Genomic DNA, 16,092 nt, shown 5'->3' on the forward strand with positions numbered 1-16,092 from the left:
TCCGCGGTTCGCCCGGATAAAGAGTCTAGATGGATGGATTCAGCTGGAAGGAAAGTATGTGGAACATCGGGGACCTCTATGAAGGCTGCGAGTGCCACGTCTTTGTTGGGACGCTACGACTGCGCCCTCTGGGACTCCCTCCAGCAGTTTGCGGAACACTTGCCTCGCGATAAGCGGGAAGACTTCCAGGAAGTGCTAAACGAAGGTATGCTGGTAGCGAATCAGATTATCAGCGCTCCAGCAGACTCATCCCTATTAGCGGCACATGGTTTTTGCCATGGGGTTAACCAGCGACGTCACGCCTGGCTCCGCCTTACGTCACTAAAACCGGCCGCACAGCACAGGGTAGCCAACCTTCCATTCTCTTGCGAGACCCTTTTTGGGAAACATGCGGATGACGAAATGGCCCGCATGAAGGCGGAGGCCGAAACGCTCACGGCTGTGGGCCTAGAGAAGCCCAAAGAAGCGAAGAAATCGTACCGCCCATTCCAACGGCGGTTTGGTGGGCAGGGCAGAGGATGTGGCCAAACCCAGGGACAGTCGCAGCAACATCAACAGTTCCGTAAGCCGTTCCAGAAACGCCCGAAGGGCAGAGGGGGCCAACAGTCGGCTCGAGCGACCAAAGGCCCGGCCGGGTCTAGGCCCTGAGCACTTACTTCCCCCGGATCTGTTACCCACTCCGGTAGGGGGAAGCATTCAATTTTTTCTGGCAGAGTGGAGAAAAATTACTCAGGACAAGTGGGTGCTGAATATTGTTTGCAATGGATACAGTCTTCGGTTCACCAGCCTGCCTCCAGCAATTCCACAGGTCAGCTCGCAGTTTCAGCTGCGCGAGCTTCTGGCGGAGGCAGATATCCTGTTAAGGAAAAGGGCGATAGAAGACGTACCTGTAGGAGAGTAGGGTCTGCAATCCTATGGTCACCCTCGATTTTTGCTTTTCGCTTCACTGGTTTACGACTTTCCCTGGCTGTGGGCCTGCTAATCAGACCCACAGCCTAGCTGTTCTCTCTCTAAATTGACAACCATGTACCTTAAGTGCATTTACCAATTGGTACTGGGCCACCTTATCAGTCCCTGTACAGCATACCTTAGGTTTCCAGGGCATAGGTGTACCCAGGGCCTACCAGGGGCTGAAACATGTATTATGCCACCCCTGGCTGGCCATCTAAACAGACACAACTGGCTGCACGACTGCTGGGGCAAGGTGGTGTAATCACCCTTTGCTTTAGATATAGTAACCCTATATCTAACCCTAAAATGGACACATATATTCCTATCAGTCACTCCTATAGCAGGCCTTATCAATCCTGAAGGCAGAGTGCTTGGAATTATGTGAGATGGTGCTCTAGCATGAGCTGAGCCCGTTTGCAGCTTTCGGAACCAAGTCCTAATAGCTGTTCCATGATAACGCTATACCATATACTCTTAAGTGCATTATAATCCTCGCGGTCAAATGCTAACTTTGGTATAGCATTATCAAAACATGTCGAGTAAGGTGTCATACGAATTGGAATACTACCCCCTCGCCAATTCTGGCGACGGGGGTAGCATTCCACCCTTCTAGAGGGACACGACATGTATGTAACTGTGAACCCCGGTTAAAGTTAACTCGAGCCTCAGCATCACAAAATGGATGCTGGCACCACAGACACAAGTCTGACCTCCTGCTGCTGGGACTCCTTCCAGCGAGGGAGGCTCGGACAAAGGGTTTCCTGCCTTGGGAGGTGCTAGCACCACCCCAGACAGGATTTTGTGTATTAGGTAGGGCAGGGCTGAAAGGAATGAGACATGCCTGGGGCACACAAGGTGTCCTGTGCATACACCGGTCAGAACCAGTTCCTGGGGCACTCTAGCCCCAGAGCTGGCGCAAGACCGGACAAAGGAAAGGGGGTGTAACCACCTCCCTTCCTGGTCCCACCCAGAGGAAGGACCTAGTCGTAGTGCAGCCCCCTTTAGCTGAATAAAGGTAGGAGCTGGTCCCATTCCCCTTTAGATTAATCTTAACAACTTCCACGAAGAACTCTCGACCTTCGACCTCCTGAACATCAGAAGACTGAAGAATCTCCCCTTTGGTCAGGGAGTGACCATCCTGCTTCGCAGGCACCATCAAGCTCCTGTGCGGTGTGCTGCTAGTCCTTCCTTCCCGGAATCCGACGACTCAGCTCAACAAGACCCGGACCTCCAGACTCCTCTGACCTCTACCCACATCTACAGCACAGCTGGGACCCGTGGGTGCGACGAGCAACGTGGAGACGGCCATCTTGAGAAACCTGCACAGCGCTTCCAGCACGACCGCCGAGGGATCCTCGAGTGAGTGCACTGGGGTCTGAGAAGCCCCACACCGACGCAGCTCCTGCACCAAAGGCCAGCCCCCCAGCATCCACGAGATCTGCGTGGGGCCCTTTTGCCTGGTTGCTGCATCTCCTGTTGTCTGGTCACTTGCCGGCTGGCCAGTGACCTCCGAGACGACGATCCGGCGATTTCACCACTGCTGGTCTGGTCCCCCAGACTGGCCCTTGCTTCCTTGTAAAAGAGGAGCACCCTGGGCCCTCCTGATCCGCACCAGACGCCATCTTTGTTCCACCGCGTGGCTTGCATTAGCAAGGCCTGTTGACTAGATCGACGATCCAACACCGCCAACAGCAGCAGACTACGTGGGACAGCTCGTGCCTCCAGCCTGGTCGTGAAGAGCAGCTCCTGGTCCGCGCAGCTACAGAGAGAAGCGACCCTTCCTCCACCTGAACGCGGCGACAGCATCTGGTTCCCTCCTGGTTCCAGCACCGTCACTGGCTAGTGACCGAGACTCTATCCCCTTCCCTTTCAGGACTCCTTCTCCCTAGTTCCATCCTTGGAACCACCGGACTCCTCCATCTGGCTGCCTGCCAGCAACTTCTTGTTTCAGGCATCACCGGGATCAACGCAGCAAACCCGACACCACTTCAGCCCTATGTACCCGCAGCCTGTGGGTTAGGTAACTAAAGCTTCTAGGTGCTGAAGTTAGTGTTCACTATCCTTGTGTTCAGGTCCACTGTTGTTTTCCCTCCATCCAGCCGGGTTCGTCCGGAATCCGTAACTTTGTAAACTGTAACTTCCATAGACGTTGGTACGCATATCGCGTGAGAGTTTCCCCTCTGCACGTGAGTCCCGTGGGCCTCCTGCTCCTTACTTACCTAATTTGTAGCGTAGTCCCAGCGATCCTCCAGCCTCTGGATCCTCTTACAGTACTTTCCTTTCTCGCATTCCATTGTATTGAGTATATGGTTGGTCGTGCCCCTAAGGCACTCGTGTAAATATTGTGCGGACTCGTATTTCTTTTATAGTATTGTCATGTGCTTAGCCCTCTGACCTCATAAAGAGTTCAGAGGTGTATGTTAGTTAATAAATATCTGTTTATTTTCATAACAACTTGTGTGGTGTCCTTTCATGTGGTATTCAAGGGGTTATATGTGGTAAAACAGCTGGCTTCACATGCCAAAAGAGTTTAGCCTAAGACTGCTTTGTCCATGCTACCATTAGGATAGCTGGTCTATAAGGTTGACTTACAACCAATCACCATAAGAGTTGTTTGGACTGATACAAGGTGATCACTAGAACTAGTGAACATCATATATCAGGCCAACTTCTCACAGTACCTCTGTCTCAGAGAGGAAGAGGTCTGTACTCCCGGTTCTTCCTGGTTTGCAAGAAGGACAAGAACGAGTTCAGGCCCATTCTGGACTTGCGACAGGCAAACAGATGGATTTGCAGGGAAAAGTTTTGCATGCTGTCGTTGCATCAGATTTATCCTCAGTTGCAACAGGGAGACTGGCTATGTGCTATAGACCTACAGGATGCGTACTTCCATGTGCCCATTGCACACAAACACAGGAAGTTCCTGCGGTTCCAAGTCGGCGCCAATCATTATCAATACACAGTACTCTCATTCCGACTAAAGTCTGCGCCGAGAACATTCTCAAAGTGCATGGCGGTGGTAGCAGCACACCTACGGAAGAACAAGGTGTTTGTCTACCCGTACCTGGACGATTGGTTGATCAAGGCATCCTCCTTCCCGGAAGCGCGAGCACACTTCCAGGAGACGTGCATTCTCTTGAACAAGCTGGGGTTGCACATCAACATGTCCAAGTCTGTCCCGACTCCGGTCCAATGCATACAGTACTTGGGAGCCTCCATCAATACGCTGTCAGCAAGCGTGTCTCCTTCGGAAGAACGACGATTATCACTCCTTCGGAAGGATCAGGCTCTTATGACCACTCCATCTACAACAGTGAGGACGGTGTCTTCTCTACTGTGATCGATGGCCTCTTGTATCTTCCTGACGCCACACGCACGGCTGCACATGAGACCGCTGCAGGAGTGCTTGGAAGACCAGTGGGATCAGAGGAAAGGATCTTGGGACGACAATATACAACTGTCTCTGCATGCTCTTCAGTCTCTGAAGTGGTGGTGTTCAGCGGAGAATCTCCTCAGAGGGGTTCCCTTCCACAAGGACATTCCCACGCAGACTGTTGTGACGGATGCTTCTCTCCAGGGGTGGGGAGCGCACTCCGGAAACCTACAGATTCACGGAACGTGGTCCCCGATGGAGGCCACGTATCACATCAATTTCCTGGAACTCAGAGCTGTTCACTTGGCACTGAAGGCCTTTCTTCCGTCCTTTCAGACCAACTCTCTGCTTGTACAGATGGACAATACCACCACGATGTATTACCTCAACAAGCAGGGGGGCTCGAGATCACGCACTCTGTTGCAGGAGGCGCAGACTATCTGGCACTGGCTTCTGGGCAGAGGACTGACGATAACGGCTACCCATCTGCCAGGTGTGCAGAATGTTCAGGCGGACGCACTGAGCAGACTGATTCAGGAAAACCACGAATGGGTCATAAACGACGAAGTACTAGGAGAAGTCTTCGCAAGCTGGAGAACTCCAGACGTAGGTCTGTTCGCCACCGCCGAAAACAGCAAATGCCGAGACTTCGCCTCCAGGTACTACCAGCAGGGGACGCTGGGGAATGCGTTATGGATCAACTGGTCGAACAGCTTTCTGTACGCTTTTCCACCCATTCCCCTGATTCCGGCGGTGCTCATCAAGCTGGCCCGGTCCAGGGCTCGGATGATACTCATTGCCCCGGAATGGCCCAGACAGTGGTGGTTCACGGACCTGCTTCACCGGTCTCTCCTTCCTCACATTCGGCTGCCGTGCAGGCCGGACCTTCTCACGAAGTTCGGGGGACAGATGTTACACCCCAACCTCTCGTCTTTGAGTTTGGCGGCATGGCTCCTGAGATAGTGCAATATGGCCATCTGAATCTGCCCGAAGATTGCATGGACATACTGAAGGAGTCTAAGAGACCTTCCACTCGGACTTCCTATGCTTACAAGTGGAAGAGGTTCTGTATCTGGTGCCAGTCTAAGAACCATGACCCGACGACGTGCAAGGAAGATGTCATCCTTCCTTACCTTCTACATTTGGCGCAGTCTGGACTTAATGTTCTTTCCATTAAGGTTCATCTCGCTGCATTGACTGCCTACAGGAAATGCCCTTCACAGACTTCCTTCTTCCAGATCCCTGTGATCAAAGATTTTCTGGAAGGCTTGAAGAAAGTATTCCCTCCTGTCAGGCTTCCTTCGGCTTCATGGGAACTGAATGTGGTGCTGTCCAGGTTGATGAAGGAGCCTTTTGAACCTATTCATAAGGCTTCGTTGCAGCACCTGTCCTGGAAGGCGGCGTTCCTCGTGGCCATTACATCGGCCCACAGGGTGAGTGAAATTCAGGCGTTGTGTTGTCAAGAACCTTATACTGTATTTCATGCTGCTAAGGTTGTTATGCGAACTCACCCTAAATTTCTTCCCAAGGTTATTTCTGATTTTCATGTCAACCAGACCATAACTTTGCCTACGTTTTTTCAGAATCCTTCATCTCCAGCGGAAAGGTCTCTCCATTCCCTGGATGTTAGGAGGGTGTTGAAATTGTATCTGGATAAAACCAAAGATATTCGTAGGTCTGACCAGTTGTTTATCAATTAGGGATCAGTCAGGACGGGTCTTGCTACCTCTAAGCAGTCCATTTCTAGGTGGATTGTGTCCTGCATACATTTGTGTTACCAAAAAGCTAATAAGACCTTAGGAGGTAAGCCTAAGGCTCATTCCACCAGGGGCAAGGCTGCCACGACAGCCTTGCTCCGTAACGTGCCGATTGCTGAAATCTGCAAAGCAGCCACTTGAAAGTCGGTTCATTCCTTTGCTAAGCATTACTGTCTGGACACTGATGCCAGGGCAGATGCTCAGGTTGGACAGGCTTCGCTGCGGAATTTGTTCGCACAATAGTGGTGTTAGTCCAGGTTGACACATCCGATGATGACCAAGGGACAATGACAATTACGATCCCGGACAGGGAATGGGATGAGTACATCATTCAAGACCCCGCTTCTCCCGTTCCAGAACCAGCAGATTCTCCTCCAGCTGATATTGGGGGTTTTCCATCTGTGCAGTTGGAATGTTTTTTGTAAGTCTTTAAAGAATCATATAGGAAGTCTGTTCGCTCTGTCCCTATCGTGGGCCATGTCTAGAATGAGGGGCTGAAAGTTATGAAGTCGCCGCCCACAGTCATACCTGTGCTTCCTCATCTGGAAAAGAAGTACAAAGCTCCGGATGATAGCCCCACTTGTCTGGTCAGCCATCTGAAACCGGATTCAGTGATTTCACAAGCCGCCCAGAGAAAATCTAAATATCCGGCGGCACCTCTTAACACGCCACCTGATAAAGAGGGAAGGTGGTTGGATAATGCTGGGAAGACATGTCCAGCCTCCTGTTCAGAGCGGCCAATGCCTTGGCTATTCTTGGAAGGTATGATCGCCAGATGTGGTGTGATCTGTCTTCGTTTCTAGACCAGCTGCCGGAAGAAGCCAAAGCTGAAGCCAAAAAGGTCCTACAGGAGGGAGGAAGAACATCTTCCAAAATAATTGACTGCACAATGGATATTGCCATTGCAGCTTTCTGCTCTCTAGCAGGGGCACCAGTCCTTCGACGCCAATGCTGGCTTCGTGCCAATTGGTTCCGGCCAGAAGTCCAGAACAGGATCCTGGATCTTCCCTTTGACGGTGAGGCGCTCTTTGGGAAGCACATTACTGATGCCCTGCAAGATATAAAGAAAGACCAGGAAACTGCAAAGTCCCTTGGGACTCTACAATACCGCAAGGTACCTTTCCGTGGAGCGAGAGGTAGAGGTTTATCCTCATTCAGAGGCGGATATCAGCAGCAGCGCTATTCCTCTTACTCGCAGCCTTCTCAATCATACCGGCTGCAATATTCTCAATGACAAGGCCTGTCGTCTTCTTTCTCTCGATCTTCATCTAGAAGGCGGCAAGTGTGCCAGGGGTGGGAATCCTCTAAGCGCCAGTAGCACCTTCCTGGCTCTTCCTACTGTTCCTTTGTCCCCTGTAACACCAGGGGGGGCAGGATATCTCAATACTCAGATCGGTTGGTTCTCAATATTGTTTTGTCAGGCTAACTGGAATTTCAACGTCACCCACCATTCAAAGCCCCTAGCGCCACCGAATCCAAACATCTACACCTTCTACGTCTAGAAGCCCACCAACTACTTCTCAAGGGGGCGATAGAACCGGTCCTTCTATCCAATGGGGAAAAGGATTATATTCCGGTTCTTTCTTGTTCAAAACACCTTCGAAAAATGGCGCCCAATTTTAGACCTGAGGGAGCTAAACACCTATCTCTTAAAATTCTCTTTTCGGATGGTCTCCTTAGAGGACATTTGACAGCTCCTCAATCCAGGAGATTACATGTGGCCACCCAGGATCCAGAGGACACATACTTCCATGTCCCCATCCACCCGGCCGACAGGAAGTTTTTACGCTTTACAGTAGCCAAGAGCCCCTTTCAATTCAATTCAATTCAATTCAATCTTTATTTCGTTGCATTGCAACATAAAAGATAACAATAAAATATACAGTTCATAATAAAATATACAACAATATAACATTCATTATAAGGGCACCCTAGTACTGCATTACTTCTACATTTCATCAATTTTAACACGTTAGCTAGTATTTCATCATAAAGCACATGATTTATAATTCAGTTTGACACAGTATCAAATAAATATTAAAATGTTTTTAAAAGAGTAGAAAAGTTAAAAAAAACATTAAACATTAGATTGAGTTTACAACCAGGATTAAAATGCAATGCATTGGCTTTGTTCATGGTTCCGGGGAGTCTGAATAACAACTTTCTTAGTTTAAAAAGAAAGAGATAATTTCCTTCTAACAAAATAAGTGGACAATAGAAATTTGCTAATGCCGAACACGATTACTTGACTGGTGTCCATACTTAGGATTCTGCCAGCTTCCCTATGGGAGGTAGAGCCAATGTTACGGCACAAGGGGGACTATCCACTTTTTCCTGGCTTTGTCATAACTAGGACAAAAAAACAATATGTGGAAAATGTCCTCCCTTTCCAAACATCTTCACCTTCTACGTCTAGAAGCCCACCAACTACTTCTCAAGGGGGCGATAGAACCGGTCCTTCTATCCAATGGGGAAAAGGATTATATTCCGGTTCTTTCTTGTTCAAAAGACCTTCGAAAAATGGCGCCCAATTTTAGACCTGAGGGAGCTAAACACCTATCTCTTAAAATTCTCTTTTCGGATGGTCTCCTTAGAGGACATTTGACTGCTCCTCAATCCAGGAGATTACATGTGGCCACCCAGGATCCAGAGGACACATACTTCCATGTCCCCATCCACCCGGCCGACAGGAAGTTTTTACGCTTTACAGTAGCCAAGAGCCCCTTTCAATTCAAGGTCCTGCGTTTCGGACTCCGATCCACTCCGTGGATTTTCACAAAGGTCCTAGCTCCGATTGCAGTGTTTCTCAGGAAACAGAAGCTCAAGGACTTTCCTTACCTGGACGACTGGCTGGTGAAGCTCCGTCTCATCACGCAGCAGGAGAGGCTGTTGGAACATGCACTCAGCTCTTCCGTCACCTGGGGCTTCAGATCAACACTGAAAAGTCAGTCCTGTGCCCGTCCAAGTTGGCCAAGTTCCTGGGAGCCATTCTGGACACATCTTGCTGCAAAGCGTTCCTTTCAAAAGAAAGGCAGACAAAACTTATGACCTCTGCTCGTCGGTTGCAAAGAGGAAATATCACTCTCGGTGGAGCATCTCCCAGGTGCCCTCAACAAGAGAGCGGACACGCTCAGCCTCCTCAGTCAGTGAGCCACGAGTGGGAATTAGACCAAGACACTCTGGAAAAGATTTTCAGTCTCTGGGGCACTCCACCCATAGATCTCTTTGCCACTTCAGAGAACAAGAAATGCCGACTCTATGCAAGCAGGGAGCACCATCCGGGGTCATTGGAGAATGCGCTTTCAATGGCCTGGTCAGGCACCTTTGTTTACGCTTTTCCTCCGATCCCACTAATTCCCAGACTTCTCAGGAAGCTCAAGGCGGAACCCTGCAGGATGATTCTGGTGGCTCCGGCGTGGCCTCGGCAATTTTTGGTTTACGGAGCTTCTCCTGCTCTCCCTGGATCATCTAGTTCATCTGCGCCCAATTCCTTCTCTGCTGACTATGTCCCAGGGCCAAGTGGTACATACAGACCTGATCTCTCTTAAATTATCAGCGTGACTCCTGAGCACCGAGAATTTCAGAATCTAAATATCTCGGCAGAGTGTAGAGAGGTGCTGGCTCAAGCCCGAGCATAGAGTACAAATAAGACAGATCGCTTGAAATGGAACCGTTTCTGCCTGTGGTACCGACAAGAGAACATTCATCCTTACTCTTCTGCTCCTCATCAGTTTGTGCCATACATTCTGGCATTGGCTAAATCAGGTCTCGCTCATTCCTCTAGCAGGGTGCACCTTGCAGCCATTTTTAAATTCAGACGGACTTCTTCTGGACCTTCCCTCTGGTCAGCAAGAATTGTAAAGTAATTTCTTAAAGGTCTTTTTAGAGTTTTTCCACCAGTTAGGACTACACCGCCTCTGTGGCAGCTTAACTTAGTCCTTACTCAACTCATGATGCTGCCTTTTGAACCAATTCATAGGGCGGACCTTAAATTCCTCTCATGGAAAGTAGCCCTCCTTCTCGCCTTAACATCGGCCAGGGGGGTAGGTGAACAGCACACTCTCACTATTAAAGAACCGTTCTTACAGTTTAAAAAGAGACTTTGATTCTGAGAACGAATCCCAAATTTATACCGAAGGTGCCTTCAGACTTTCATTTGAATGAACCAGTGACTCTCAAATCCTTTTTTTCCTCGACCAACTACTCCAGCGGAGAGGGCTCTACACTTGCTGGATGTTCAGAGGTGTCTGAAATTGTATCTTCAACATACCAAAGACTTCAGAAGATCGACACAGCTCTTTGTTGCTTTCAATGCCCCTCACAAGGGTTTCCCTCTTTCGAAGCAGGGTGTATTGCTCGATGGATTGCCAGTGCGATCTAATACTGTCACCAAGCGGCTGGTAAGTCCCTATAGGGGTGGATACGGGTGCACTCTACGAGAGTTCAGTTGCTCTATTCGCCGGAGTGCCGATCAGGGACATTTGCAGAGCAGCGACATGGAGCTGTGCCCATACCTTCACAAGGCATTACTGCTCCTCCACACGTAGTGTCGCTGCAGTGGGACAGGCAGTCCTGAGGAACCTCTTTCCATAAGTGGTGAGCTTTCCCTTCTAACCCTCCTTCCTTTTATTGGTTATTCGCACATTTTATAACTCTTGATGTTCACTGACTACTTTTTAGATAATTTGTATCTCTAATGACTGTGATGCATCTTGCAAAATTTTAACAATGTATTATTACACAAAATGTGCGTTCTGACTGCTAGCTATTCTGATACAAGCAATGCGAATCTATGAAAGTTCCAATATTGGAGTAAGAAAGCAAGTTACTTACCTGTAACTTTGGTTCTCCAGTATTGGTCATAGATTCCCATGTGCCCACCCTCCTCCCCTGGGAAAGCTCAGCCTTCAGCATCTTCTGTTATACTGTTACACAACAGCTACGAAAATCTGAGGCTCTCTCAGGAAGGTTCTATAGGGTGAAGCTGTTCTAATTGGCTGTTCATTTTATTTGGTCTCTTTTACAAAAAGAGGTGGATATGCTACAAAATGAGATGAGGCTTAGGCCTTATTCTTTTTTGGTACCTATTTTTATGGTATTTTTTATTTACCAGGGACTCCCATCTCGACAAGTGGGAATGAAACAAGCAATGGGAATCTATGAAAGTTACCAATACTGGAGAAGCAAAGTTACAGGTAAGTAACCTGTTTTCTTCTTTGTGTTCTGTAAACAAGAATAAAGGATACTAAGGATACCCAGCCTACAAGGGATCGGCAACCGAAAGATACTGACTCAACACATCCACAATTAAGGAATGCTGCATACTCCTCATTTATGTCTAATTAAAAGGACTTCTTGAGGTTGAGGAAGGAAAGTGCACCATGTTGATGTCATGCACAATGTGATCTACTTTAGGTTTGTAATGTTGGCCTGTCTTCAGATCACGTCCAAGAAAGTTGTTCAGCTTGCTAGCATTTCATGTGTAAATATACTGCTCATAACCATTGTGAACGTAGTTGGGCTTACCGATTTGGCGGCTTAAGATATGACGACTTTCAGAGGGCCATGGGACAAGCAGAAATTACTGGGCCCAACCCCAACTATGGAGGTTGTAGCCTTTTACTCCTGAAGTCGCGGGGGCCGCCCTTCTATTGGTCCTTGGTAACTGCACCAAGTGCTACTCCTTAAGCACCTGACTCTGGGGTAGAACAGTGTAAGGCTTCTCAGGGGAGGTAGATGCATGCTGTACGCAGACTCTCAACTTAAAATATGCTGAGTAACCCCAATAAATTGATGTCTAGCCAGATACTTGCTTTTATGAAAAAGTAGTATTTATATACAAGCTCAAAGTCAAATAGGGCACACAACAAATAATAGTCGTACTAAGGCCAGCACTCTAGAGTTATCCTGGTATATCCCTGAGTTACACTCTCTTATCTAAGGACGTGGATATTCCCCGTTATTGTCATGTTAGGCCCGATAGAAAGTACAAGTCTTAAAAGCTCCACAATGGCTTCTTAAAATGCCAATGTTTCAACTCAGTAGCATTTTCAATCAGAACAAGTTCCCACAGAAGCTCGATGGCCCTGCAAACAGTCTTATCCAGTCTCGCTTGGAACTGAGATTCAAGAGGCCTGGGTGCACATCAGCGGCCCTATGTTGAGCAGGAATCTGGATGCTGCAGCAAGGTGGTAGGCCTCCATGGCGCTTACCCAATCATGCAGTAAGTCTTCTTGAGTCCAGCAGCCAGTCTTTGGTGCTCCTTGGTTCAGGTAAACAAATTGATGCTGTTCTACTACGAGTCACAGCATGCTACGCTGCTCCAAGGTAATGGTCCTCCTCTTCATCACAGCCCCTCGAGGCAACGTGGATTGTGAACAGCACACTCCGGGCGCTGGCTCCCTTCGTTATCACAGCTCAGTACCGAGGCAATGGGGGTCTCCACCTGTCATGGTTCATATATGCAAAGGAGAGAGGACCACATTTTTGGGAGATGGAACAGATTTTTCACTGGGAGGGTTACTAGATTACTTTCTTAGAGCTGCTGGCAAAAATGTCTGTGCCTCTTCCTAGACTTTTAGAAGTCACAAGCCATCAATTACATCCTAGCCTGGTGCAAGGGCCAGAAGACATCCTGCAGTGTTTGTTGGTTTAACCTTCTGTGCCTCACTGGGCAGCACATCCTTGTGCTTTGCTGGTGCAACCTCATAAGAATATAGAGAATTGCCAGTGAAGTAGCATATTGTCTATGTAATTGATGGAGACAAACAGAGCAGGGCAGCCAAAAAAGGAAAACGGGTTGGATGACATGACTTTAGACCATTCAGGCCCACTATTCTTTTTTTACCATCAACAAAATATATAGATAACTAGAGAGCACTCTGTTGGCAGTCTGATAGGTGAGGCTTACATACTCAACTATTTAGCTGAAGAAGTAGAGTATTAGGTGGACCATTGGAGGCAATAGTGATGGTGCTGAATAAAAGCCTTTTAGTTGGAGAGTAATGTTCTGTGGCATCTCAGGTAGCAAATGAATATTTGTGAGTCTGTTGGGGTTTGGGTAAGTTGGAAAAAAAGTGCAGTGATTTAATGAGCAGCATAAAATGAGATACAAGACAAACCAGTGATCTTCAAATTCTTTGTTTTTTCTATATTATATTTAAGGAAACACATGCTTTAAACAGAAAATACAAACATAAATTAACTTTTCCACATATGTAAGAGTAATAGAATTTTTGACAAAGGAAAAAGTAAATTAAACGATTACAAGATTACAAAATTTAAGTGGGATGCTAATAAACTCCTTAAGCAGAGCGTGACGTTTAGGCCAGGGTATGCTTTTACTCCATGCACCTACTCATACAGCCTCATTTTACCATTGATAGGTTTAAAAAGTCTAAAATGAAATGCCCAGTTACATAAGTGCTGTGTAAATGATTAACCTGCCTGCTAGTCTCCTGTACGTCGTGTCTCTTTAATTTATATACTTTGGCCTGTTTTAGGTCTACTGGTGCTAAAGGACCTCGGGTTCCAAGTAGATCGTTATGTTGCCTCTGAAGTATGTGAAGACTCAATCACGGTAGGAATGGTGCGACACCAGGGCAAGATCATGTACGTCGGAGATGTCAGAAATGTCACACGTAAGCATGTACGTCACAGCTGAAAATGGCTTAATGTCTCACTTAAACCTTGGTGTACTGTACCATGCACATTACTTAAACAAGATTATTGCATTTACTCAATAAACGATATTGAATATAAATCCATAATTGCTTTCTCGTGAGGTGGTTAAAGCACTGGGATTATAGTCCATGCTTGTGTTGAAGTCCAGATCTCATCTGGCCCTCTGTGCTTCGAGCTTATATTGTATCCTTTACATTTCCTCTACTTAGGTTTGCAGCAAGTGCTGTTATTTTAACCATTTGTGTGCATCTCCTTCTTTGATTAATCTTCCTTAACCTTACTCGACTCTTGAAAATAACTACATTCTCTCCTGATCCTTGCTTTTTGCAAAGTCAAACAACATCCTTGCTCTGAAAATCATGCTGTATATCTACATACACAAGTTTTTCTTTCTCAAGATACCTTAACTCCTGATACAGCATCCTTTATACACGTTGATAGGAGGTATACCAGAGTATCTGGATTTTTTTTTTAAATCTGTCTCTTGGCAATGTCTCTCACAATGTATGTGGTAGATAACAGACTTGCCTATTTCCCTGGTTGAGGTATGGTGCACTTGGCCACCGTGACACAGACACCCTCTTCATATTACGGTAGGAGGCACTCATCTACAGACCACCAAGACAGCACACTTAACAACAACACCATTGCGGACTTCGTCACAATACTCACCGTAAATGCTAGCAGTTACATCCTACTCAAAAACCTGAACTTTCACCTGGAAAACCACGGCAACCCCAACTCGAGCACTTATTGATGACTGTGGAAGCCTGGGTCTCACCCAACGAGTAAAGGGACCTAGCCTATTTTTACCAGTTTCAGGAATATCCAAGTCGATGAGCACACACCAGTCCCCTGCCCTTGTTCAGTTCAGCACCCATCTTCCGGTTCCATGCATATGCGCCAGAACAGCCTGCCGAAACTAGAATACCATTTCTGACAAGGACTGGAACACCGCTCTGAACACAGCAACGTCTGTGGGTGGTGGTGCATGCCATTCTTAGTTGGTGAACAATTTGTCTGGGTAATTCCGATAACAAACGAGACTCCTCCATGCTAACTAATTATATGACCACCAGCAACAGCTCTGTTTTGTTCACTGAATGTTGACAACAGTGATAGATTCACCATGTCTTTTCTGACATTCGGTTTTGTAAATAATTTAGCCTTGGTTAAGGCTGGACAGGCCTATATATGTTTTGATGTATACACTGTTCACTGCCCTCCCTCTTTCACTTACCCTCACTTTTTGCACATTGCTGTAATACTTCCCACCTCCTCCCCTTTCGGGGTACCTATGCACAACTTTATTGACAAATGCGCTGTCTTTTGAACATAACATATATGTTCAGCTTGATTAAATATTTTCAACTCGTATAAGTAATGATTGTAAATGATTGTTCGAGGCATGTGGGCTGCTGAATTCATATCTTAGCATAGATCACCGCCTAGTGTTGGGTCTGGATGTTTGCACCTTGTTGTCTTGGAAGAGTTTTCGAAGTATCACGAGATAGGTGACTCCTCCCATGGACTACAGTGTGCATGGGCATCTTCTCCATCTTCAGATTGTTTTTTTCCGCCATTGGGTTCGGATGCACTTCGACAGCTCCAACTTCCTGACCGAAGTTTTCCAATTTTCCAAGGCCAAAAACCTTCTACATTCGACGGTATTATTTCCGCTCGGTATCCCTCGACTCGACAACCCTTTCCACTTCGCTCCAGTAGTCGACGCGAGCCGTTGGGCCTTTTCGACGCCACGTGGACCTCCTGCTGATGGAAAGGACCCCGTTTAAAAGATGCCCACAGTGTGGATCCAAATTTCCACATAGTGATACGCATAAAGTATGCAACAGGTGCCTATCTCCGTAGCACAACGAAGAAAACTGTCCAGATTGTGCTCTGTTCTGGTCAAAGAAAACGATCCGGAACCGACAAGCTGCTCAACAAGAGATGCAGCGCCAGGCACCAGACCCGAAAAACATTTTCGACGACGAACACGAACTCCCAGAGGCGGCGGACTCCGATCTGGAGATAGTAACCGTAGAGGACCAGTCGGACTCCGATGACCAGTTCACACCGGGGCAAACCGTGAGTACCAAAGCCCCTACCCCGCCTCCACCTCCACAAAAGGCTCCGGTCAAAGCATCGCCTAAAAGCCTTAGCCGCGACCAAAACACCGCTTCAGAAGCCCCGCCTTCCGGCTCGGCTCCGAAGACCACACCCAAGCCTTCCGGTACCCCGGGACCGAGCAAAACACTTCCTAAAGTGCCCTCCGCATCGAGCAAAATCGCTCAACTCAAAAAAGTCATTGAGCACAAGAAGGCCGTC

General features: G+C 47.7%; 1 protein-coding gene across 5 annotated transcripts in view; it reads left to right on the forward strand.

The window, feature by feature from the left end:
* The window catches only part of DNMT3A (DNA methyltransferase 3 alpha), a 1,977,379-nt gene that overhangs the window by 1,694,037 nt on the left and 267,250 nt on the right, over nt 1–16,092 (forward strand). For all 5 annotated transcript variants that reach the window (XM_086928111.1, XM_086928112.1, XM_086928113.1 and 2 more), the window contains one exon: nt 13,584–13,729. In XM_086928111.1, the coding sequence (XP_086784237.1) occupies nt 13,584–13,729 (146 nt within the window). The remainder of the gene's footprint in view (nt 1–13,583; nt 13,730–16,092) is intronic.

Source organism: Lissotriton vulgaris, chromosome 6, assembly GCF_964263255.1.
Source record: "Lissotriton vulgaris chromosome 6, aLisVul1.2, whole genome shotgun sequence".
In the NCBI taxonomy this organism is placed as follows: domain Eukaryota; kingdom Metazoa; phylum Chordata; class Amphibia; order Caudata; family Salamandridae; genus Lissotriton; species Lissotriton vulgaris.